Source organism: Phlebotomus papatasi, chromosome 2 (genome assembly GCF_024763615.1).
Source record: "Phlebotomus papatasi isolate M1 chromosome 2, Ppap_2.1, whole genome shotgun sequence".
NCBI classification, from domain to species: Eukaryota; Metazoa; Arthropoda; class Insecta; order Diptera; family Psychodidae; genus Phlebotomus; species Phlebotomus papatasi.
Genome location: NC_077223.1, coordinates 107,018,626 through 107,046,299, shown reverse-complemented (window position 1 = coordinate 107,046,299; position 27,674 = coordinate 107,018,626). Strand labels below are relative to the sequence as shown.

The 27,674-nt window shown below is 36.5% G+C and overlaps 2 protein-coding genes across 2 annotated transcripts in view; one reads left to right on the top strand and one right to left on the bottom strand.

The window, feature by feature from the left end:
• Window positions 1-27,674, bottom strand: part of LOC129800690 (homeobox protein LOX10-like) — a 242,167-nt gene that overhangs the window by 164,840 nt on the left and 49,653 nt on the right. The gene's annotated exons all lie outside the window — the stretch shown is intronic.
• On the top strand, window positions 439-26,296 carry LOC129800695 (uncharacterized). The gene is made up of 4 exons (XM_055845283.1): window positions 439-473; window positions 673-860; window positions 6,515-6,802; window positions 25,461-26,296. The coding sequence occupies exons 2-4, from the start codon at window positions 846-848 to the stop codon at window positions 25,599-25,601; spliced, it is 444 nt and encodes a 147-aa protein (XP_055701258.1). The 5' UTR covers window positions 439-473; window positions 673-845; the 3' UTR covers window positions 25,602-26,296.

Genomic DNA, 27,674 nt, shown 5'->3' with positions numbered 1-27,674 from the left:
CCAAGTTTCTAAACAACTCTTCTGAAAAGAGAGTGACAAAAAAAGTCAATTAGTATTAAAAGTATCGCACTTCAAACTTGGAACATCGATGCATATAAGCACAGTGGACCAAATTATGAGCCCTTACCCTAAATACATTGATTTATCGTAATTTCTGTTTTATTTTATCTCACCTTTCATATGGCCATCGCCATTTTAGCATAAATTCCAACCTCCAGAAATGAATTGATTATGTTAAACTTAACCTCAACATCATAAATAAATAATTCCTACTATTCCAGAATAATTTTATTCATAAAGCTTACCAAATAGTGGTCTTTGTGTCCAAGAATCGTTTCTCTTTTAGTCGAAATTTTGATAAAATAAAGCAATGAAATATTGGAAATTTTTCACTAATTTTTCAAAATAATGTATTTCATGAAATTTTCGTTTCTTAAAGTCATGTGAGCTTTCCTGTGGTGATTTGCCTCCAGGTAAGTGCACTCTATAAAGTGAAAGCGAGGTTTGAAAGTAATAAAAAACATTAGAAAAAAATCAGTTTGATAGTATTGAAAGATTGTGTGACTGGTGAATTCTGCCAGAAGTCACCTGGTCATTTGGCGGGCACCTGGTGAGATGATTACATTGCCACACTTTTTGCTGGAGCAACTCTTTTTTTTTATTCCCGCCAAGACGCTTCTCAACTGCAACTTGAGTCATCGACTTTCTTGAGTCTCTACAGTCGTTTGGCAAAGACTGAGGAGTTCAGAGGCAATCTTGCCATTTCTCACGATTTGTGTCACCACAAGAGACCTTTCCTAGCCACAAATTTCATCAGGACGTCCCCAGAGAGTTCAAGAAGAATCATGGTGTTCGACAGGGTGAGTAAAGTGCACATTCGACACACACCATTTAATGTGATTGACTCTAATCACCCCAAGTGTTAAATTTATTCACATCATTTTCACCCCAAAGTGACTACTAATTCATGGGACAATTTACCAACTCTGAAATTAACGAGCACGTGGGAACGCAATGTCAATGATTTTTAGACGGAAGAATTAATTGCTTATTTAAAAAAAAAGTATTTGAAAACAAATTTGAGAGAAAATGTTAAACTACCTACATTGTTTCGGACTAGAAATAAATTAGGCCACGCCTCCTGAAGGTATTTTTATAAAATTTAATTGAAATTTTAACACTGCGTTAAATTAATGTGTAATTAAGAAAGGCTGTACCACTTAGAAAACCGCTACTAAGAATTTGATCTTGATCAAGACTTAAAGAGACCTACCTCCTATTAAAATAAGCCACGCCTTCAGAAGTTTAAAAAATATTGAAATTTTTCAAAAACTCTTACATTTTCCAAAACATCAAGGGACAGTGAATAAAAATCAAAAGTTTGAAATAAGGGCAATGATAACCAGTGGGCGGTGCTTAAAACGGCTATAGAAGCACTTTATTTTTCCACCACTGAAAGAAATCCGAAAAAGCTAAAATAACATTCCGGAAATGTTAATTTTACCCTACAGTATTGATCCGAAATCAGTGTAAATAATACCCATTTTAGGTGTATTGGGGGTTAAAGTTACCCTTTTTCATGTTAATTTTACCCTTAAAAAGGTGTAAAATGAACATTAAAAAATGTTGATATATTTTTACACCTAAAAAGTGTTAAAGTTATGAGGAAAAAAGGTTAATCGCACCCTCTCTTTTTTTAATGACTAGTCTCCTCGCTTCCAACATTCTAGCAATTCTTTAAAGTTCATTTATTCATTCAGCATTCATTATTCTTTATTCATTCGTAAAATCAAAGCGGATAAGAATTAAGGACGTTTGGTATGACTAATATGAACAAGTGGGCGTGGCTTCATATAAGATATGACATCACTTATTTCGATATCTGTTCACTTACAACTTAGGGTAAAGTGATATAAGTTGGACATAGTATTACAAGTTGGACAATTCGCTGGTACAATTTGGACATGGCTTTTTTTTGATAAATAGGGGAAACTGGGGCACCACCAAACACGGGGTACCACCAAACACTAATTTTTATTTCTAAACTACTTGGACTATCGCGACCATTCCTTCAGTGAACAAGCCTATAAATTCCTATAGGTCTTATCCTCTGAAGTCGAATATCCGATTAAAAAATCGCAGTGTTTGGTGCTACCCCGTGTTTGGTGGTGCCCCAGTTTTCCCTACAGTACAAAATTTGTTTTTAAGCACAAGGAACCAAATTATAAAACTAAAGCATTAAAAATATACAAATTAAAATAAAGTACTAAACTTATTAAGAAAAAAGCCCTGTCCAACTTGTACCACTTTACCCTACTTAACCGGAACTTTTTAGCCAACTACTGGTCTTGGTCTGATTCAGGACTTAGGATCCGTTGTCATTCAAACCTGGTCCCCATTATGGTCTCCAATTCCAAATCCCTAATGAGTTGGCGTCCTTGAAATATAAAGTCTATAAATATAAAGGCTGGGCTTTCTTAGTCCTTGCGAGCCAGGACATAGTGGCACTCAAGCCTTCTACACGCTACTCCAATTCCGCATCTTAAAGAGCTGACGTCCTGGTCCAAGCTGTCAGTCCATTGAAGGCTGGGTCGGTATCATTTCCATGAAAATTAGAGTCTATCTTTAAAGACCTTCTAAAATTGGTTGTCTTAATCATTGCTAACCAAGACCCAAGGCCACTCGAGCCTGTTACCGCCAGTAGTCTCTAATTTCGCACCGCTAATGAATACTTGCGAACCACATGAACAGCCCACTAATTACTTCTCGATAGCCCTGATTCTAACACTAAGAAACAACCTAAAAAGTTAAAACAACTCTATGGCAGAGTTGAATTAACTCTACGAATATCGATGTAATTGTTACTCTTTTTCGTTGTAAATTTTAGTAATATAGAGTTGCAACAACTCTGCGTGCGCGTTGAATTAATTTGTAGGATATCGATGTAATTATTACTCTTTTTCGTTGTAAAATTGCATCTCGGCTGAAGTATATGATTAAGTGTTTTCGTTTTAAGAATATACTTCAGTATAAAACTTTACTTCAGTCAACTTTGTCACTTCAGTGTGACAAAGTTCATATGGAACATCAACTAGAAATATGCCTAACAGTGTTTATGAGGACGCGTGCATCATAACTTAATATTTAGCTCGGAACAATAGGGAACTTGAGGTCAAGAAAATATTAATAAAGAAAATGATAAAATTAAAAAAAATGATAAAATTAGGAAAACATAAAATTACAAAACATATTCATTTTGGGATTTAAAAGAGTTATATTTTAACTTTAAAAAAGATTTTTTTAACTCTTGAAACGCGTTATTTTAACCCTTAAAACGAGTTATTTTCAGTTTTAAAAAGAGTCATTTTAACTCTTTTGTCATGTAAATTTTAGGGAAAAAAAGTTAAACAACTCTTCCGAATATTACACCTAAATAGAAGTAAAATCAACTCTAAAATATAGTTAATCGAAAATCACAACGAAAAAGAGTTAATTCAACATCGATTCGAGTAAGTTTTATTCGATTATTTTTCTGAGTGAATATATACCTAATTATCTTATAGACTCCGGAACCGTTCCTCTTCATATAAGGGCCGAAAATACATGGTAAAATTTAGCTTTTTCTTATGCTGAATCGTCGTCGTTGGCTTAATTCCTATCCAAAGCTCTTTCCGTGTGTCTGAACAATCTTGCTTTTACGGAGAAAGGTTGGCAACTTATCGCCCAGCTGTCTCTAGAAGGACTAGATCCCTTTTTTGACTATCCTACGTTTGAAACTTCCCACTGGGATTGGTTTCCCAATCTTCCGGAGGTGAGTCTTGGGAAAGCCACTAGGAGAGAAGCATCGGGCTACGTGTTCTGGGACTTGGGAAGTGGATACCCAAGAAGCAAAATAGCTGCCTTATAGAACCGAGTATTACACAAGTCCTTTAGTGCACTTTTAAAATACTTAAAGTGAAAATTTTCTGTTGAAATTCCTATAGAAGGTCTTAAGTTCCTTAAGAGTGCGCCACTTTACTTATAGTAATCTCAGTGATGGAACCAAGAGCGTTATAAGCAAATAAAAAGATTTTTAGTTCTATAGTGCATTACTTAAGGAGTTCTATAAGACTATATTAAGAAAAAATTGCCTCTTGGGTAATTAGTTTTCCCATGGCCTAGGACAACAGTATAATCATAATTTTGATAAATTTCAAACCGTCTCAAACCGTAGGTCCCCCCTCACTTAGAACATTCTATATAAATAAAGTACATTCACTTTAATATCGTCAATTACCGTTTGAAGTCCAGTAATTTGTATATTATTAAGTCACATAAGGGGCGTGGCTTGAATCTCTAGGAAGAGGGCACTATTATCTCAACTGATTTACTAGATAAAGCTTGTCATGAAAACTCCACCTTATCTTCTTATTCACTAAAGTCTTAACTAAGGACTCTGCCTCACTAAGGACTTAAAATTCACTAGACCATTTCACTAAGAGTGGGCGTGGCCTAAAGTAATTTTTACTTAGAACTTGACGTTTTAGCGTAATTGTAATCCAAATAATAATGTCATTGCATTTCCATTCATTTTCCTTTAAACGATGTCGAGGCTTATGCCCTTGATACACTTACGAACACCGAGAAAAAAAGAGGGTTCGATTAACTTTTTTCCTCATAATTTTAACACTTTTAAGGTGTAAAAATATATGAACACTTTTTAATGTTAATTTTACACCTTTTTAAGGGTAAAATTAACATGAAAAAGGGTAATTTTAACCCCCAATACACCTAAAATACTGCAGAGTAAAATTAACATTTCCGAAATGTTATTTTAACTTTTTCGGATTTCTCTCAGTGAATTATTTTACTAAATTTCCATCAGTTTCCCCCTAACTAAGCCGTTTCTAGGCTTAAGCCGAGAAACGGATTTGTCATAAACTAATGTAATTGTAATCTGATCTGTATTTCGATTATAATTACGTTAATCCATCTCTCGGCTTAAGTTGTAAGTATGTCTAGGACATTAGGGGAAACTGAGGCACCACCGGCACCACCAAACATGGGGTAGCACCAAATAGTGACTACTTGGACTATGACGACAATTTCTTCAATGGACAAGCCTCCTTGTAGTATCTATAAATTCTTCTAATCTAAAAAATCAAACTGTTCGGTGTTACCCCGTGTTCAGTGGTACCCCAATTTCCCCTAAGCCTTCAGGTCTCTCTAGATACTTACGGCCACTTCATGGAATTCTCTGATTTTAGCAAAGTCAAATACCACGTAAGGTTCTAGAGAGACCTGAATTAGGCGAAACTGGGGCACCACCAAACATGGGGTAGCACCAAACAGTGACTTTTATTTCTAAACTACTTGGACTATGACGACCATTTTTTCAATGGGCAAGCATCCTTGTGTCCTTTGATCTAAAAAATCAAAGAGTTTGGTGTTACCCCGTGTTCAGTGGTACCCCAATTTCCCCTAAGCTTTCAGGTCTCTCTAGAGCCTTGCGGTCACTTCATGGAATTCTCTGATTTTATCAAAGTCAAATACCACGTACGCTATTCAGTGGCGAGAAAAAGAAAGTGCAAGTGCTCGTAGAAGACTTTTTTTTACAACCTTCTAATTTTGTAAGAGTTCCAGCACCATAAATATTTCCATTGAAAAGTAATTTACTGCTAGTTTTATTGTATAATGCATCCGGCACGCTTGCAGTGATGTATTTGCACCTTGATGACTTACCATCAAGCTCACCAGATTCTAATGTAGCATCATAATAAACCTTATGCAAGACTCATAATTTCATCCCAGATTAATCAACTCCATCAGTGGACCGTTTTAGCCTCTCTTTTTTGCTCCGATGCACCTCAAACTTTGCGCCATCGCACATTTAATTAACATAGGCAAATAATACCTCAAGAGCTACTTACACCAGACGCACCTAATCGTTATCAAGTGACTTACAGTTTGTGTACAAAATACTTTATACGTTTTTTGCTCCGAAACGTCTCGTACTAAACGATTTTCTTATGTTTTATTTTTTGGTTTTATTGCGGTTTCTCATGCCATAAATTCGAGATAAAGTTATGAGAAAAGAAACTAACTAAAAAATAGAGTTGCAAAATATTATAGATAAGAAAAACTTGGTTAATTTTCTTTTGTGCAAGAGAGATTATCAGTGAAGAACCTTGAGGGAATCCCGATAATGCCAACTAAAGCTCGACTTGTACGTTTATATTCCTTCCTAATCTGTAATCTATTTCTCAAGACATTGTTTCAACTCTGCTCTGGAAATAAAATACAATTTTACATTTAATTTAATAATAATTCTTCACTTTTCTCTTCTTCATCTCACTTTAATCAAATTCTACTTTAATTCCTCTCTATAATATCTCTACAAAGAATATCAGAACCCTCTCAAAACAGATTCACTCCACAAACAGTTAACTAAACTGTTGTCACTCATGTTTTAATTGAAGACACTGATGCTGAGAGATTCTGACCACGACATAATTGGTCTGATGTGTTTTTGCAGATTGTAATCCAGTTCATGGATAGCTTTGTGTGGTGCTTCCTGCTTCTGGTCAGTGCAAATTGCATGATTAGAATCACAACGGCCCATCATGAGAAAGTGCTGGTAGAAGCTCAATCGGTACCACTGTCTTCAGAAGCTCCAGTGAGTCCTGGGATATTTGTAGATGAAAGGACAACAGAGGCGATAAAGGAGAACACGTCTCCTCCCGCCTCCAGGGACCTTCCAGTTGCTAAGGATTCCCCACAGAGCAGATCACAGAGACTGGAACTCCTGGATAATATTTTCAATGCAAGAACAATGAGGACGGTTCAGTCAGCAGGTGTCGTAGCTCAAAATTAATTGAAAATAATTACAGTTGGGACTGTACATCGAAATGAAAAATGAAATACAGTAGACTCTCACAAATTCGGGCATATGGGACCGAAATGTCAGCCGAATCAGACAGAAATTCGGGCGACAAACTTTTTGAAATGCAACGATTTTTTATTCATGTGCATATATAGATATTGAGTTTACACACTCATATATAACGTAAATTGCATGAAAATCCCTCAATAATGCAAAATCACATCAAAACTAAGACAAACTATGCCAAATTTGAGCATATTTGATTCATTTGATAATCATAATCAAACTTGAAAAATGACAACAAACTATTTTCAAATGTAACCGCTGTCCGAATTGAAAAGTAGCCCGATCTTAAAAGAGCCGAAATAGCGAGAGTCCACTGTAATCGTACTATTTAATGAACAGTGAACATGGTTTTTTAGCACTTTACTATTCTCAAGTACTTCTACATTATCGACTTTTCCTTGTGTTGGTTCCTGTCACGACTGTTTGGTGGTTTTAGATAGAACACAGAAAACCTGGGGAAAAGAGTCAAAACAAAAACCTACACAAAAAAATCGATAAGGAAGAAGCACTTGAGAACAGTAAAGTGCTAAAAGGGGAATTTCCTGTATACTTTTCAGTGTTTTCAGTACATGGCTGTTCTTATATGCTTCTGCGTTATCGACTTTTCTATGTGTTGGTTTCTGTCATGACTGTTTTATCCAGTCCTCATCGTGTTCTAAAACCGGCAAATAGTCGACGCAGGAACCAACATAAAGAAAAGTCGATAACGTAAAAGCACATGAGAACAGTGAACTGCTAAAATGTTCATTATTCATTGCAATAGCACCATAAGCTTTTGCTTATCTATTTTTCGCTCATGGTGTTTCCGTCATTAATCTTAACCCTATAACGACGAGACACTTTTTACGGACTGAAAATCAACAATAAAAATTAAATTGAGAAACATAATCAATGATAAGTCTAACATCTAACCTTGGAAAGTCCAACAGAGTCTGATTCGGTGTATTTTGCGCCTCTATGAACGATAGGGACAAAAATAGCCCAAAATTTAAGTAATTTTCCTGACAATACCAATGAATAATATTTTTCGCTTTAATGAAAAATATTACATATGAGTATTGTAGTTTTTATTGCCAAAAGGGTTTTGCTTAAAAAAAGTTAGAAGTATAAAAAATAAATAAAATCAATTATGAATTTGAGAATTTAAAAATTCGCCATTTTTGAGCTTAAATATTTACTACATAGCAAATAACTAGAGACTTGCAAAAAATATTCTAGATTCCTTCAACCTTCTACTTTACAATTATGTACAGACATAAGAAAAAAATAACTTTAGGTTGTCAGGAAAAATTATTTTCTTTATGGGATACCGGTGTTCCAATCGTCCTTAAAGGCTTAAACGGTGAGAGATATCAACTTGTGGGCTTCGATGACCATTCCGATAAGTGTCCATCTTTATCAAAAATTGTTACCTATTTTATTTCGAGCTGTCATTTCCCTCGAAATTATAGGAAACTTTAATGCGATTTAATTTGAAGGTCAGGATATCAAAATTAATTATAATTGTTACGATTCTAGGGGTGGGGTATGACCTGTAACAACTCCGCAACCGATTTAAATTTACTCACATCGGAAGGGACGGTCCATGAAAAACAACTGAATTCCTCTCGTTGACTTTTATTTACTCCACTAATACATTTTTACTTTATTTTTCTTTAATTTCTGGGGGCTATATGGTCCACTTTGATACCAGTGATAAGGGGGTAGGGTAGAGTCAGCCCATTTCGCCATGTAAGCACTTTTTCTCCACCTAATATAAAACAACTAATTTAAGGCATTTAAGAATAAGTAGCATTTCACCACTCATAATATGTTCTGTTCTAATATTCCAATACGTTACTACGTCTCTTAATTAATTGAAATTCGATTTAAAACAGGTGGCGAAAAGTACTGAAACAAGCATTATTGGGGAAAATGCATATTTTTCAATGAGATTCTCTAAAATTCTCTAGACGTATCCTAGATATATACACACAGAAAAATTTTGACTCTAAATTTAAGAATATATAAGATCCTGGGAACTTAAATTGGACGTGAATCCCCGAGGCGTTTAAGTTTAGAAGTTCTGAGCAAAAGAAATCGCCTAGAATCCCTAGCTCCTTCAAATTAAGAGATCGGGAACTTAAGTTCAGCATTAGCTGGAAAATGAAAAATGTCTACGGATTTGCAAATTGCAACTAAAACTAAATGATCAAGGATTTAGAATTAGAGCATTGGCATTCATTGGATGGGATTTTAAATTACATTTTTGGGTGTTTCTGTTTAAGAATTTTCCATTTTTTTTGTGTAGATGGATATTGCTTCAACGTATCTTTATACAAAAATTCATTTTAGTCTGACAAAAATATCACACCTTACGAGGCCCCTAAAGCTTAATGGTGGCGACTCTACCCTATCTCCCATACGATTACCCTCAGACGAACTGTTCAAGATGAACATGCACCTTCAATTACTATTAAATTAGTGAAATTTGTAACTCCCACTTTTTAGGTAGATAAGACCGAAAAATCAAATTTAATACATTTTAGGGTACTTTAAAGATATTAAATTACTAGTATTGACATGTAAGAATCCTTTATTCCTTGCAAGGATACTAAAATTTTCACTTTAAACTTTTTTATATTTTGGCCTATTCGAAGACGAAAATTCTAATAACACGCAAAAGGTTACCTATGCTTTTTGAGGATATGAAATATCATGAAAGGATTTAAGGACTCTTACCAACTTTTTAGAGATACAAACTAATAGTCAAGTACGATTTTACATCTTAAAGCATTATAGTTTAGCCAAAAACTAGGGGATAGTTTGAGCCAATTTTACACCAAAAATTCATAAAATTGACAATTTTTATGGGCTAATTTCTAAGACTTTCCTTAATATTTTATATATTTAAACTATACCAACTAATTTTTGGGTCCTTTAATTACAATATTACAAGAAAAGGATCAACTTAGATAACAAAATTATAGTAAATATTTAAGTTTTTCTTTAGTCTTACGAGTCATTTCATCATAAAAACATCAAAATTAGCCTAACTTTACGAGGATATTGTAGAGAAATGGGAATATACAGTAGAAAAATAGGATAAACACACCATTATAGAGATATTAAGGAATCCCATAAGCTAAACCTAACATCATTTGGTCCACTAGTTTACAAGAAAATAGCATTTAAAGACAAAGAAAAATCAGGTCAATAAGACAACTGATCGGCTAAAGTCAATGACTCTAGTGCATTCACACTCTGTGTCAGCAGCGGTCAGCAAATTTTTTCTGTTACAATTAAGAATTGCACTTTTCGTAATGACGCACATAGAATTTGTCAAGTGAAAGTGGGAGAAAGTGATTTTTGTATAAAAGGGTGAAAATTTTTAATAATAAATCAGATTGCAATATCCCAGCTATCGGAGTTTTTCTTCAGTTCAGCAGCACGAAAGTAAGTAGTGCTTATTTACAGATTGCATCTCCCATTGGCCAGAATTATCGGCAATACTCTGCCTAAAATCTATCAGCGGCCAATTGGCTCCCAACTGCCATAAGGACAACGGCTTCTCCTCAAGGAGCCTTACGATCGAGGGCAGATTTTCAAGGATATTTCTTGGGTAAATTCCTGTTGAGGAATTTATTCTCCAGAGGCATTTATTTGCCGGACTGCGAGATTAGGAAATTTATTTCCCGATCTCGAATTAAAACTCTCTCGAGGCACCCCCGGGGGTAGCCTACACAAGGGGGCATCACTGCCTTAAGCCCGGTGGCTCGAAAGAGCCGTTACTAGAGGCCGTGAAAACAGCCGAGAGTCAGTCCGAAAGGAGAACGAATTCCCCAGAAATTCCCAAGAATATTCTTATCAGAGCAAGGGAATAGTCTGACCGGATTCGGACTATCCTCTTCCTCTTGCTTCGGCTCTCTAGCTGAACGGAGCCGAATCATGGTCCTTCGGCCTACTTGAACAAAAAGTAGCCTTATTTTCTTCGGCCTAACAAAGATTTGAATTATCTTACAGTGGCCTCATCATCATCATCGACCGTTCATCCCCAAGAAGAGGAACTCTACCGCCCAACTACACCGGACATCCCCAAGGAGGTTAAAAAACAACTGGTGGAGAAGTGGCTTAGAGAGACATCCAAAAAACACTCACCGAAAACACTGCCCCGCATACCCAAGAAGACTGGCGATAAGACAGCAAAGCCATCAGCAGCTCGCTACAAGTCTCGCCTAGAAGAGGTTGAGGGGTTATATTCTGGAGAAAGGAAGACCTTACCTCGCCAGGAACGACCACCCAGACAACATCCGAGAGAAAGAAGGAACCGTCTTCCTGGTCCTCAACGGTACGTGCCGTTTCTGGAGACTCCAGATTTTAGGGAAGCCCAAGCCAAGTACCAGCACACTCAGCCGACTCCATTAAACCACCATAGGGACGTCCAACAACAGGAGTCGATCACGATAACCATCCCCAACGCATTGGGGAACTTGACGGCACTCCGCAATCTTCTCCCTCTGAAGACACCAACAACAAGTCAGAAGAAGGGGAGGAAACGAGCTGGCAAACAAGTGAGAATCCGCCAGCTCAAAGCCATAATTCGCAAATTAAAATCGAAAAAGAATTAAGGTGTAATTTCACACAAGAAAGAATAAATCTATTGGAAAATTACTCACTCTTCTTATTTTCACCATGAACATTGAGAGGACTATTGATCTTCAGATCAATATTATTGATTCTATTAAGAAGCTTGGGGAAAATTTCACTAAAGATGGACCTACAAGACGAAAGAAAAAAGGTCCATCATACCACAATGAGAGATTAACCACTCTTGAAGAACTTTTTTTACAATTTAAGAAAAATGATGATGAGCTTCGTTCATGTCTATATGATGACCACGAATACATTTCTAACAATGTATTTGCGACAGCCGAAGAACAATATACTAAAGTGAAAAACATAATTGAAAAAGCCAAAATCAGCGATTTCTTGGCGATAACTCCAAGTGAGCATTCCAAGCCACTAACACCTCCAATATACACGACACATGAGACTTTTCCGTGGAACACCCAAGACACCGACAACAATGCTACACATGGGCATCGAGCTTCCACTTCAAATGATGCAGCCGATCACACTGCACCTACCACAAACACCAACAATACCGACCCAAGTAGGGACTCCAACCTATCGATTCATAACCAGAACAACCGCTCTCTATCAGACAGATTGAGAGATATCCTACAAGTCTCTGAAAACAATGATGAAACGATCTCCAACATTATCGATCCACGCCCAAGTAACCTACCAAAGCTCCCGCCAATTAAAGTGACAAAATTTTCCGGTCATGAGAAAGATTGGCAAGCTTTTATAGAATTATTCAACAGTGTATTCCACAACAACCCATACTTGAGTGGGGTCCAAAAAATGCAGTACCTTTTCTCATACCTTGATGAGCAACCGAAGCAACTGGTTTCTCATTTAACTCTAACGAACGACAATTACGAGAGTGCAATGGACATCCTAAAGGAGCGTTATGAAAATCGTCGTCAGATGGTCAGCACATACGTCAACTACATTGTGAAATACAAAAAGCTATCCGGAGGATCTGCCGAAGAAATAATCAAATTCCATGATTGCATACAAGCATGCCTGGCAGGCCTTAAAAATCTCAAGTACAACGTATCAGCATGGGATCCAATAATAGTATCAATTGCAATGGACAAATTTGATACAGATACCAATAAAGCATTCGAGGAAAGCATCTTGGATGTTACTGAAGTTCCTACAGTTAAGGAGCTCCTTCGCTTCTTATTAAAAAGATATCGTATTCTTCGCGCATCTACCAAGGAGCAAAAATCCGCAGCCAAGGATTCCAAACAACGATCGTTTCATGTCACATCAGACAACACACAAAGCTGTTCCAAATGTAAAAAGGGACATCCACTAACTAAATGCGAAGAATTCAAAAAACTCAATCCCTTCGAACGAAAACAACACGCCAAGGAACATAACATATGTTTCAACTGCCTGTCTCACACCAAGGATAGTGAGTGCAGGAGTACCAAAACATGCTTCACATGTCGACAGAAGCACCACACTCTCTTGCATTTCGACAAGAAGACGCCAACCAAGAGCAAGAATCTACATGCTCAAAGTTCCTCTACCCAAGATGCATCAGTAGAGGAAGAAGACGAACCACTCGCTATGTATGCTGCTACCAGTTCAATTATTCTTCCAACGGCCGTAATCAAAATACAAGATAAACATGGACTGTGGCAGACATTCAGAGCTTTGTTAGATACTGGATCGAGCGATACATTCATTTCTGAGAATGCCGCACAAAGCCTTAAACTACCCAGGCAAAAAGTTACCACCAACATTAAAGGGATTGGAGAAATGAGTGCAGGAACATGTAAAAGCACTCTTGGAATCACACTTGCTCCTAGATTCCAAACAAACCAACGTTGGCACACTACAGCCCTTGTGATGCCAAAATTATCATCTTTTCTACCAACGAAACCACTCCACACTAGCTTCAACTTACACAAAACAGAAAAGTTGACTCTAGCAGATCCAAAATTCAACACACCCGGCAGGGTAGACATCATCCTTGGAGCCAACATTTATGCTCAAATTATTAAAAAAGAAATCAAACGGGACAAGGACGGACTTGTTGCACAAAATACTGAACTGGGTTGGATTATACTCGGAAGATCCAATCAAACTACCACCTCCAAAGACACTGTGAGTATGATCTCACTCGCAGAAATTGACCAAAACTTACGAACCTTCTGGGAAATGGACGTCGGGACCAATGAAGTCCAAGAACAGGAGGAAGAATGTGAAGAATATTACAAAGACACCCATCTCAGACAAAAAGATGGACGTTACCAGGTTCGCTTACCATTCAAAAGTGAACTAACTCTATCACTGGGGGATTCCAGAAGGCAAGCTTTAGCCCGATTCCTGTCAATGGAAAAGAAGTTTGCTCAAAATTCTGCATTAAAAACAGAATACGTTACATTCATGAATGAATATCAGGCTTTGGGCCATATGTCACACGTAAAAAACTACTCAGGACCAACAGAGAATGTTTTTTATCTTCCACACCATGCGGTATTCAAGACCGAGAGTACCACAACCAAAACCAGGGTCGTCTTTGACGCCTCTTGCCGAACATCATCAGGAGTTTCGCTTAATAACATGTTGCATGCAGGTCCTAAATTACAACAAGACCTTCCAGACATATTAACAAGATGGAGAAAATACTCCATAGTCTACACTGCGGACATTGAGAAAATGTTCCGTCAAATCCAATTGCATGAGGAGGACCGTGACTTCCATCGCATACTTTGGAGAGAAAACCCACGGGAGCCCATTCGGGAGTACCAGCTAAACACAGTTACATATGGTACGGCTCCAGCCACATTTCTCTCAGTGAGAACTTTACAACAGCTTGCCAAAGACGAAGGACATCAGTATCCAAAGGCAGCAAAGGTTCTCATGGAAGATTTTTACGTTGATGATATGTTAACGGGTGCACACACAATCGAAGAAGCTCGAATGCTATATAAAGAAATCCAAGACTTAATGGCATTGGGGAAATTTAACTTGAGAAAATGGACGAGTAATTCTCGAGAACTCATAGAAGAAATACCTGAAGATCTAAGAGAAAAAGGTATCATTAACCTGAAGGAAGACGAAACCATCAAACCTTTAGGCGTACATTGGAGCCCCGTTAAAGACCAATTTCAATTCACAATAACTATGCGAAGGAATGAAGTGCTCACCAAGCGCGGTATAGTCTCCGAGATTGCATCAATATTCGATCCAACGGGCTGGCTAGCACCAGTCATTCTTCAAGCAAAAATGATCATGCAAATGATATGGAAGGAAAATATTGGTTGGGATGACCAACCTTCCAAGGCAATTATCGACCTTTGGAAACGATTCAAGAAAGAGATACCTATCATTGAAGAACTCACAATTCCAAGATGGACTGGTTACACTCCAGAAGCCAAAGTGGAAATACATGGATTTTCGGATGCTTCCGAGAAAGCCTACGCCGCGTGCATTTACATCAGAGTAACAAATGGTGAACAAACCATTGTTCGCCTTCTCACAGCCAAAACACGTGTGGTTCCATTAAAAGGAAAAATCACACTCCCAAGACTAGAACTCTGTGGTGCCGTATTACTCTCCCAATTGATAAAAAGAACTATCCACACCCTCGACATTCAAATAGATGCTATTTATGCTTGGTGTGATAGCGATATTACATTGGCATGGATAGGCAAAGATCCATCTACATGGAAGACTTATGTGGCAAATAGAGTAATGAAGATTCAGAACAATTTGCCAAAGGATTGCTGGAACCATGTCTCATCCGAAGATAATCCAGCCGACATCGCTTCTCGTGGAATCAGAGCCACAGATTTACGGAAACATCGCCTTTGGTGGGCGGGCCCAACCTGGCTACGCCATCCCCATCACACTTGGCCAATAAATAACAGAAACGAACATATTATTGAGGTCGAGAAAGCTTTATTAGAAGCTACCAACAGCTTATTTTCGTTATCCATGTTCCACAGTGAAGAAGATGTGGAAGAAGCCATGACTTCTATTGCGGAGCCACCTGACGAAAGAGACATCTTTCTCAATAGATACTCATCATTCAATAGAATGATCCGGGTCACAGCTTTCTGTTTACGATTCAAACGGAACTTGCAAAGGAAAATTGACAATCGCAAAAACGGAGCAATTAGCGAAGAACAATCTATTGGCAGACTGACAACCTCCGAATTACAGGATGCCAAATTTCACATCATCAAGATGATCCAACAAGAATACTTTGCAGAAGAAATCAATCTGCTCCAGAAACACAAGCCTCTACCAGCTAAAAGCCAGCTGAAAGATCTTCACCCTTTCCTTGAAGACGATATACTGAGAGTTGGAGGACGGATTCAAAATTCATTACTTCCCAAAGCAGCAAGAAACCCGATAATTCTTCCCAAATGCCACACCACGGACATTCTTATCATGGAGGTCCACAAGCAAATGCTACATGGAGGTGAACAACTCACCTTAAATCGACTGAGAATGGAATACTGGATTCTCAAGGGAAGAAACTACGTCAAGAAGATTCTCAGAAGTTGCATCACGTGCACCAGACATGCTCAGATCACAGCAAAACAACTCATGGGAAATCTTCCTGAAACCAGAGTCACCCCAGCACCACCTTTCAGCAAATGTGGGGTAGACTATGCCGGCCCTATCCTTACCAGAAGAAACAAGGGTCGAGGCAATATAAACGAAAAATCTTATATTGCCATCTTTGTCTGCTTAGCTACCAAAGCAATTCATATTGAAGCCGTCTCCGATTTATCTACTGAAGCCTTCCTGGCTGCTTTACGCCGATTTATGGGGCGTAGAGGAAAACCAAGCTTAATCCTAAGCGACAACGGAACCAACTTTGTTGGTGCCAAGCGAGTGCTTGACAAGGAAACAGCACGAGCTATCCGAGACGCATCAGAAAATGCTGCAACACAAGTAACTCAACAGGGAATTGAATGGAAATTCATTCCACCAGGTGCCCCTCACTTTGGAGGTATCTGGGAAGCAGCGGTGAAGTCTATAAAATACCATCTCATCAGAGTCGTTGGAGAGAATAAACTTACCTTTGAAGAACTTATCACTGTACTCGCACAAGTGGAAGCATGCGTAAACTCAAGACCATTGTGTGCTCTATCGAATGATCCAGATGATATAGATGCATTAACTCCTGGGCATTTTTTAATTGGAAGACCCATTGAGAGTCCACCTCAACCTGAGATTACAGACGAGGCTCCAACAAATAGATGGAGACAAATTGCACGTCTTCATCAACAAATCTGGAAAAGATGGTCACATGAGTACTTAACAACTCTCCAACGTAGAACTAAATGGCGTGATGAGAAACACAATCCCAGAGTCGGAGAACTTGTGATCCTGCGAGAGGACAATAATCCACCTCTTAAATGGCCTTTAGCAAGGATTATTGAACTCCATCCAGGGAGTGACGATTTAACTCGCGTTGCCTCAATACGACTAAAAGGCAACAAAATCAAGAAAGCACCAATTCATAAACTGATTGAATTACCCGTTCCTACATCTGAAGGAAATGAAGCTGAAGACCATCAAACTACTACCCTTCCACACCTCCCTATCACAAGGGGCGAGCCAACACAAAACAAAGTCACTAATCACGACACTAATTCTCAAACAGAAGATGATCAATCATCGATGTCTCAAACGAAAGTTCCAGCCCGTCGCCCAGTGACTCGATCTTTGACAAAAACTGCATTGCTTACTTTAATGCACGTTTTCTTAATGTTTACGATGGTATTTGGCAGTAATTACACTCTGAAACAGCCTGACCCTGGACTCTACATAGAGAAATTAGGGATGGTTCACTTGAGCCGAGGAAAACTCAGAATGGACATTCAGCTACCACAAAAGAGTTTCTTGGAAGACAAAACAAATATATCTTCAGTCTTTAACAAAACCAATACTCTTTGTAAAGAGACTCTAACTCTTTCCGCTGAAAGTCACTGTGGGATGCTGATCCATCATCTCCAACACGAAAGAGATCACTTATTCAATCAGCTTGAAGAAATTGGAATCTTAGGACAATCCGTCCAACCTCTCAAGAGAAGGGTAAAGAGAGGACTCTTCGGAAAAATCATCGATTTCTTCCTCGGAAATGATGAAAATGAATTATATACAAGCTTGGATTCATTAGGGCATAACCACAATGCCTTATTACAAACTATGAATCAACAGACTTTGTTACTGAACACTCGAATCAGCCAATCGAACACGATTACAGAACAGAAATTAAGGATGTTCAGTGATAGAGCGCAGAAACTCACTCAAGTAATTGATGAGATGAAACCGTGGAATATAAGAACAGACCACAATAAACTGGAAATACACATGATGGCAGCATATCTAGGAGCACTAAACTATCTAGAAGAGCTGAAAGAAAAGTATACAATAATTCGACAAGTATTATTAGATAGAGGAAATGCTGCAGAACTTGTTTCCCAAGTCCAAATTCAGGAGAAAATCACCTCAGTTCACCAAAAACTTGATGCCAGCCTGATGATATCCAAACAGTTGCCTGAAACAGTGGAATTTAGGATATCAAATGAAAGTATTGAGGTACAAGTTTACTTCCAAATCATTGAATCACAGCCATATGAGTTGATTCACATTACTGCAATTCCTCAACACTTATATAATAACACGTTTCTTATACAAGACATCAAAACACCCCTGGTCGGAGTAGATTATCATAACCAGAAGTACTTTGTGATGAAAGAAACAGATTTGAATAACTGCAAGAAGATGTATCAGAACACTCGAGTGTGCACGGTAGATGTCATCTACAATTTTCCTAATCATCCCTCCTGCACCATAGATGAGATATTTAATCGACACGGAGGTATGATTTGTACACATAGAAAGGTTCAGATTAAGAATGTAGTCTGGAGAAGATTGATTGCTGAGAACTCATGGTTGTTTATGGCCGAAAATATAACAATGTCGTCAGTTATCTGCAGTGGCTATAGACAAGAATTACTACTGAATAAAACTGGTATTCTTCATGTCAAAAAGGATTGCTTCGTAAAAACTCAACAACTCACTCTGCGGTCTGACGTCGCATTACACTTACAGGTTGATGACATTTTTATTCGCAACATAACCATTCCAGAAGATGACAACGAAGAATGGACAACTGAAAAACCAATACTCTTGGAAACAACTGCAATCATCAAACCATCCGAAGACATTTTTGGTAAAGCTTCTGCACCTGTTCCAACGGTAGTTGCCATGGAAGTAGCTCCCGCTTCAAAACACCTACCATATACAATCGGAGGAACACTTACATGCATCATCATTATCATCGTACTTTGGAAAACCAGAGCATGGTGGATGACCTTCTTCAACAAACTTTTGTGTACTGCAATAAACCAGTCACAAACTCAGTCACCAGAAGTAGTCCAAAGAACGCCTGATCAGAACCCTCCTCTCGCTCAGAGATTGCAGGACATCCTGAGTCCGACTAGATGTTCTCCGAATGACACCAATCAAGAAACACCTATTTCATCAAGACGGGAAATTTATGGAATGGTACAACCCTCAACCAAACCAAACTCACGTCGAAGAACACAACCTCCAGCAGGCCCTAATATCTTCAGGCCGCGGCCCCCAGTATGTTCAAGATGAACATGCACCTTCAATTACTATTAAATTAGTGAAATTTGTAACTCCCACTTTTTAGGTAGATAAGACCGAAAAATCAAATTTAATACATTTTAGGGTACTTTAAAGATATTAAATTACTAGTATTGACATGTAAGAATCCTTTATTCCTTGCAAGGATACTAAAATTTTCACTTTAAACTTTTTTATATTTTGGCCTATTCGAAGACGAAAATTCTAATAACACGCAAAAGGTTACCTATGCTTTTTGAGGATATGAAATATCATGAAAGGATTTAAGGACTCTTACCAACTTTTTAGAGATACAAACTAATAGTCAAGTACGATTTTACATCTTAAAGCATTATAGTTTAGCCAAAAACTAGGGGATAGTTTGAGCCAATTTTACACCAAAAATTCATAAAATTGACAATTTTTATGGGCTAATTTCTAAGACTTTCCTTAATATTTTATATATTTAAACTATACCAACTAATTTTTGGGTCCTTTAATTACAATATTACAAGAAAAGGATCAACTTAGATAACAAAATTATAGTAAATATTTAAGTTTTTCTTTAGTCTTACGAGTCATTTCATCATAAAAACATCAAAATTAGCCTAACTTTACGAGGATATTGTAGAGAAATGGGAATATACAGTAGAAAAATAGGATAAACACACCATTATAGAGATATTAAGGAATCCCATAAGCTAAACCTAACATCATTTGGTCCACTAGTTTACAAGAAAATAGCATTTAAAGACAAAGAAAAATCAGGTCAATAAGACAACTGATCGGCTAAAGTCAATGACTCTAGTGCATTCACACTCTGTGTCAGCAGCGGTCAGCAAATTTTTTCTGTTACAATTAAGAATTGCACTTTTCGTAATGACGCACATAGAATTTGTCAAGTGAAAGTGGGAGAAAGTGATTTTTGTATAAAAGGGTGAAAATTTTTAATAATAAATCAGATTGCAATATCCCAGCTATCGGAGTTTTTCTTCAGTTCAGCAGCACGAAAGTAAGTAGTGCTTATTTACAGATTGCATCTCCCATTGGCCAGAATTATCGGCAATACTCTGCCTAAAATCTATCAGCGGCCAATTGGCTCCCAACTGCCATAAGGACAACGGCTTCTCCTCAAGGAGCCTTACGATCGAGGGCAGATTTTCAAGGATATTTCTTGGGTAAATTCCTGTTGAGGAATTTATTCTCCAGAGGCATTTATTTGCCGGACTGCGAGATTAGGAAATTTATTTCCCGATCTCGAATTAAAACTCTCTCGAGGCACCCCCGGGGGTAGCCTACACAAGGGGGCATCACTGCCTTAAGCCCGGTGGCTCGAAAGAGCCGTTACTAGAGGCCGTGAAAACAGCCGAGAGTCAGTCCGAAAGGAGAACGAATTCCCCAGAAATTCCCAAGAATATTCTTATCAGAGCAAGGGAATAGTCTGACCGGATTCGGACTATCCTCTTCCTCTTGCTTCGGCTCTCTAGCTGAACGGAGCCGAATCACGAACCGAAATGGATCTTTCATAAATCACATCCGGACAAACCGAAGCAGATCTTCAATCAAACTGAACTCAAAACTTTTTTAACTGAAAGTGCAATATTAAACACTCTTATAGTTCTAATTGTATATGAAATACTCGCTAGAATTATAGCCTACATGCGAAAATATGCTTTCTTGCGGAAAATCACATATAAAATCGCGTAAATATAACATTTCTTGAATCCATCTTTATGTCACAGCCGTCACAGTCATCGCAAAACAATTTTCGATTTGTTCAAAATATTTATATGTTTTTACTGATTTAACCTTTCCACCAAAAGCTTCAATTTCGAAAATTTTAGAATTTGCTTAACAAATCAGGAGAAAATATTTTGATTGATAAAATTTTACAATGCGAAAAAAGCTGTGGCAATAACATTGACACATAAAATCGATTCCCACGCACAATAGTAAAAATAATATAGATTTAATAAAAATAAATAATAATCCTGCATATAAAACCATCTTAAATTGGTTCATATTTACTGAATAGTAGTATTTATTAACGAGTGAAAGAAAATATTGTATTTAATCAATTAGTTAATTTGTTTTAGTGGGTTTGCAATTTTCATGTATAACAACGGAAACCAAAAATACCGAAAACAATTGGATTAATACATTTTTTTAACAATAGGGGTTGAATAAATTTCATGTTATATATTGACTTTATTTGTAAATATAAGCTGCAAAAAAATATCATTTCCATTTTGCAAAAAGAAGGAATTTATTTTCATGTGAATTATTATGATTCAATTCATATAATTCTCCAATAGTGTCAACGAATAAAAATTTTAAATACCATATTGAAAAAATATATATATAAAATTCCAGGGAAAATGTCAAATACTGTGCCCGCTCTTTAATCCGGATCGGCGTAATCCGGACGAGTTCTCGACGATTACATATAAAATAATTTTGAGGCTATATATGCATGTGTGTTCAGCAATGAAAATGAATTATCTCGTGAAGTTTTTGGTTAAAAATGAAGTATAATAGCATAGAATTCTCTAATTATGTCTTTTTAATCTTCTTTAAAACTTTAATACTAATTCTACAAAAAAAAATTTGTATTATATTTTCAAGACGTTGAAAAAATTCAAAAAATCCATCCGGATAACGAAGCGAACATCTGTCGTATTGTATCCCCATCATCCGAATTACAAAGCGGGCACTGTAACTAAATTTTAAACTATTTTTCTTATGGCTTCGGCACACCTTTTAGATCAGGAAAATTTCGTGAAGTCGAAATTCGAATTCCTTTCTTTCTCACAGGCTTTGAATATGTCTATCTCATTCTCTTGTACTCTTCTTCTTCTTTTAAACATCACTCCAAATTCAATTTAGCTCAATCGAATTTGGTATGCGAAAGAATGAGATAGTCATGTGCAAAACATGTGAGAAAGAAAGGAATACGAATTTCGACTTCATGAAATTATCTTGATCGAAAAGGTGTGCCGGAGCCATTAAAAATAGTATTTAAAGCTTGTCGTAGCAAATTACAATATGTAAACAGGACAGCAATGTCTGTTCTGAAAGCGTAAGTAAGAAAGTATCGATGCAGAGTAAAATTTTTCGGTTCCCCAAAGCTTTCGGCGTACCACACGCCTTCGTCAATGGAGACTGATAAGAGATTTCAATTTGAATTGTTATGTCGCTGGCACACGTTTTCAACTGAGAGTGAAATTCAATCAATTGAAATTTTACCTCTTACTCTTTCAAACTGAAATCAGATGTATCTGTCTCTTTCTCTCAAATTAAAATTGAAATTAAAAATTAAATTGAAATTTCAATTTTCATTTGACAGAAAGAGACAAACGTATCTTATTTCAGTTTGAAAGAGTAAGAGGTAAAATTTCTATCGATTGAAATTCACTCAATTGAAAAAGTGTGCCGGCACCATTACCTTCCCACTGACGGTACCAGAAGGGACATTGGTGTCTTACTTTCATTTTATATTTTTCTTAAGAAGCTAAGAAAACTTTTTGTCAGTGAACCAGTAACTATTGCAAGCAAAAATTTAGGAAACTGCAGATGTAGATACATAAGAACTTAAATGCGTTGACATATTGGAAGCACACTATTCTTTAAATTAGAAAAATCTCTCTTTCTCTGTGGTCATTGCCGTCTTTACGTTGCGTCAAACCTCCAAGACTGAATGATGGAAAGTACCTTTGATGATTGTATGTTTAACAATCAAAAAATTGATAGGAAGTCCTGGTCAGCTAAATTGACACCCTAGCCCAGGGGCATGAGATTTCCTATGTTTCCCATATGTTTCTAGCGCGCCGAAAAAACTTTTGGGTTTATTAGGTGTTTTCTGTCAGTGTAGAATGAATTATTAAAAAATATAAATGCAGAATAAAAGCCAATTTAATAACGAAAAGGCAACCGAAAATCCCAAATTGGCAACCTACATAGTTTCGGAGATATCTAGTGAAATGTGTACGAAAACAGGGAAAAATTTACACTAAAATCGGTCGCATTTTTCAGAGCTAATGTCGCCCCCTGCCCTAGCCCGTAGCCTATAAGACTGTATTGCAGTCACATTTATTCAGGAACATAGGACAAATTTAGCCATCATGAAGCTTGGGACCGTGCAAAACGTGGGCACTTTCCCCTACCTTGCAGCACAACACCGTATATTCTATGTAAGGTAGTTTTTTACCCGTACATTTACCATCCTTGGTACTTTTTGCATTTTGGACAGAGAGCTGACTTTAGCTTCTCAGCATATCGATTGAAAGATATGCTATTACTTACGAGCATTAAGCAATATCATGCGACATATAAGTATATAGTGGCGGCCATATAATAATAGAATCAGCTCCGCAAAAACCACTATTATACCATGAGCATTTTTGTTTATTCCAATTCGTTCAAATAATTTTGATATAGAAATATTCAAATAATTACCTTACGTCAAATAAGTGTTGTTTTGGCCGCTAGAGGTCTCTATTTTACCCAGAATACATCAATAATAGAATTTGGTTTGAACAACACAATAGGACCACTTTTATTTAAATTAAAGAATGTGGTCTATAAATCAAATAAAGCCATATTTAGAAACAATAAATGACAGTTTTCCAGTTTTTTGGCCGAACTAAATTCACTATTGACGTATTCTGTGTAAGATAGACACCCCTGGCGGCCAAAACAACTCTTATTCTACGATTCTAATAATTTGAAGATTTCTACTGCAGAATTATATCAACAAATTGGGAAAAAATACAAATGTTAAAATAATATAAGCTTTGCAAAATGATTCTATTATTTTGGCCGCCACTGTATATTTTCTGTTTGTAGTTTGTATCTTTTGATGTTGATTTCCCTTCAGTTTTTAGAATTGTAGAAAGTGTCTCGGAATAAAGAGAAATAGTGTGTTGTATGAAATAATTGGTATATCATCTGTGGATAAACTTCTGTTCATAGACGTTCTTTGAACTGAATAAACCAGACCTGTGCTCGTTAAAAGTCGTGTAATATCGGAAATTTTGTGTTGATAATTTAATTGCAAATTACAGATAGCCATACTGGTAACACTAATCCCCCTCATTCACGGTGCCATGATAAATATTTTTGCGCCTAAAAGACATAACAGACATAAAAACTTATATAGAAAGAAATTGTCTTCTTGATATCTTTGTCGGAAGACGGATAGCTGTTCACTACACACCCTTTTACTTAAATCTTGCAGAAATACAGAGAAATTTAATGCAAATATCACTTCAAATGGAAAGTTCTTAAATCGCGCGCAATTCAACTGTGAGAGAGATAGAGACACAAATAACACACTTGACAAATGTCTGGCGGCGGTGCGGTTGCAAAAAATCTCTGAAATGCGACAAAATATTTTCTTCTCTATTTTATCCTTATAAGCAAGTTGTGTCCCTTCTTGTAATATGTACTTTTGCATTCCTTATTAACCAAAATAGTGTTGTACAAAAGGGTTTTTCTCAAACCTATCCTGAATTTTGGGACAGCTCAAAAGAATATGAGTCTTTCAGCTCAAAATTTCATCCCAATGGTTTTTGTTGTATTATCGACTATTCACAATTAACCCAAATAACTGTATGCAACTAAATTATTAAAAGGATTTTCTTGTGAAAATGACTTAACTCTAAGGAATTAAACAATTTTCACATTAAAAAACCTCTCAAATTCGGGCATATGGGGCCGAAATGTCAGCCAAATTAGACAGAAATTCGGGCGACAAACTTTTTGAAATGCAACGATTTTTTATTCATGTGCATATAGATATTGAGTTCACACACTCATATTATAACGTAAATTGCATGAAAATCCCTCAATAATGCAAAATCACATCAAAACTAAGACAAATCATGCCAAATTTGAGCATTTTTGATTCATTTGATAATCATAATCAAACTTGAAAAATGACAACAAACTTTTTTCAAATGTAACCGCTGTCCGAATTAAAAAGTAGCCCGATCTTAAAAGAGCCGAATTAGCGAGAGTCTACTGTATTTCGAAGAATGCCAACAGGCACCACCAAATTCACTTCGGCTTTTATTTTAGCTCAGGCCTGGAATAAACGGAAGCTAATTATCAGTTGTATCGGATAGAATTCTAGGATTTACCTCAGCTTTCGATATTACGTGTTTGCCTTTATAAAACAAAAAAAACAACTATGATAAATAAATTTGAAACTACGACAATTGCTGACTGAACCAACTTCCAATTGATATCCTGGTGAATTGTGGTTAATCTCACATAGTTCTCTTCCTCATAGATTCCTATTGCCACCCTGAAGGCTGTAAATGAACTTGTGCAGAGCATAGCATCGAATTTTCACGTCTCTGGGGTAACTCACGTTGATCACAGATCAATAAAAGACTCCCCCGCAAGGACGACAGAAAAATCAAACCAATGAATATTAATTGGTACTATCTCCAGGGCAAATCGTCAATTGTATAGAGGAAGGACAATAGAGCTCAGTGAATAGTTTTGAGAATTTGCAGATTGGGAAAATGGTTTTCTTTCTATCCTCTTTCAATTTTTTGTTGTTGTGTTCATTTCCGCCTTGCAAAAAGCAAACAGAAGAAAATGTGAAACAATTTATCTTGGGGATAGTACCAGAGATGTCCAATTGTTTAGTCCCTCGATGGATCCCACAGATATTGTGGCAAATTCTCTAAATTTTCCATCTGCACCAATTTTGCGTGCTAAAATGCAAAATGACTAAGGGATAAGCCTGGGAGAATTTCTATATTGTGAATATTGGAAAGTTTCTACAACTTTAGATAAACTATAACTACTGCGGACTTTTCAATTTGTACCCAAAAATAAACATTGAGAGCTCAAATACAATTCTCATGGAGTAAATTGAAAACTTCTGGCTTCATACAAATTTGTAAAAATACTTTTTGGCCAATCTAAATTTCCCAGCGAGATATAGTTTTATTTAGAAAATTAAATAAAAGAGGACATAAAACATTTACCTTATCAAACCAGTTTAAACATGTACATTTTATAAGAATAATCATTGTTAATTTATTCATATTTTGTATTCTTTGTCAACTCATTTTGAGGTTTATCGGCAATAAACGAAAATAAATACCATAAAAATTGTTTGATCTTTCACTTAGCAACACTTTACACGTGTAGATATTATTAATTATGTATATCAATAAAATTATGAAAACTATTCTTTCTTGGAGTTCGAGCAGTTAAAATAAACCCGATGCACCAAAATTTTTCAATGAAACATAAACATATGTTGAACATGAATTTTTTATTAGAAAAAATTAACAAATTATATATTATTCAAAACAATACAAAAAGACTCCCTCTGTCCTGAAATATATGTCCAGAAAAATAAAGAAAATATTACTATCTTTGAAAAGACAATGGTAGAATCGGATAATGAAAAGTTAGAGTATTCCTTAGAGGGAATATTGAGCAAACTAAATACTGTTAGGGTAAGTGTGCCAAATTCCGGCCAGCTTGCAATTTCGGCCACTTTTTTGTTCCTTGAATTTCCATGATTTTTTTTTACATACTTTTTTTTACATACTCTAGTTTTTACATACTCTAGAAATTATATAATGCAAAAGAATAACAAAAAATGTATCTTTGACAAACGAGATGACGTGAAAAAGGCATTGGAAGAATTCCTGAAGGGCAAGGAACTATGAGAATGAAGGTGGCCGAAATAGGGCACCAAAGCTATGTCTATATTTTTATTCACTTTAAAATGCATTAAGAATGATTTTAGAGTAAATAAGGACGATAAACTGTCTACAAGGTTCTAAGCAGATTTTTTATTTCTTCTATTTTTTTATTCCTTCTACTTCCTTAAGTAGAAGGAATAAAAAAATCAATTTCTATGAAAGATATTACATTTCAAACTTGAGACTTTGGCGCTTGCATGCATCTATGCCGAAATTTGGCACATTTACCCTAATTCCAAATAAATTAATTACCTCCCTTCAGTCCGATTTAAAGGAACTGTATCAAATTTCGGCCAGCTTGCAATTTCGGCCACTTCTCTTGTTCCTCAAATTTTCTTGAATTTCTTTAATGCATACTCTTCTAGAGATTGTACAATGCAAAGCAAAAACAAAAAATAATGTCATTTCGAAGAACGAGATGATAGTGAAGAAGACTTTGGAAGAATTCCGGAATGTTAAGAAACTCTGAGAATCAAGATGGCCGAAATATTAGCCAAAGCTATGTATGTATTTTTATTAATCTTACAATATATTATGAATGATTTTAGAGGAAACAAAGACATTAAACTATCAATAAGGTTAGAAACTAACAATCCCTAAAAATAAGTAACAAAAAATCAATTTGTATTAAAAATATTACATTTCAAATTTTATGACTTTGACGCTTGCATGCAACTATGCCGAAATTTGGTACAGTTACCTTAAACGTGTGCTTTTTTTTTATAAATTGCAAAAGAAAATTTCATTTGCTGGGTATTGTCTCCGGGCACCTC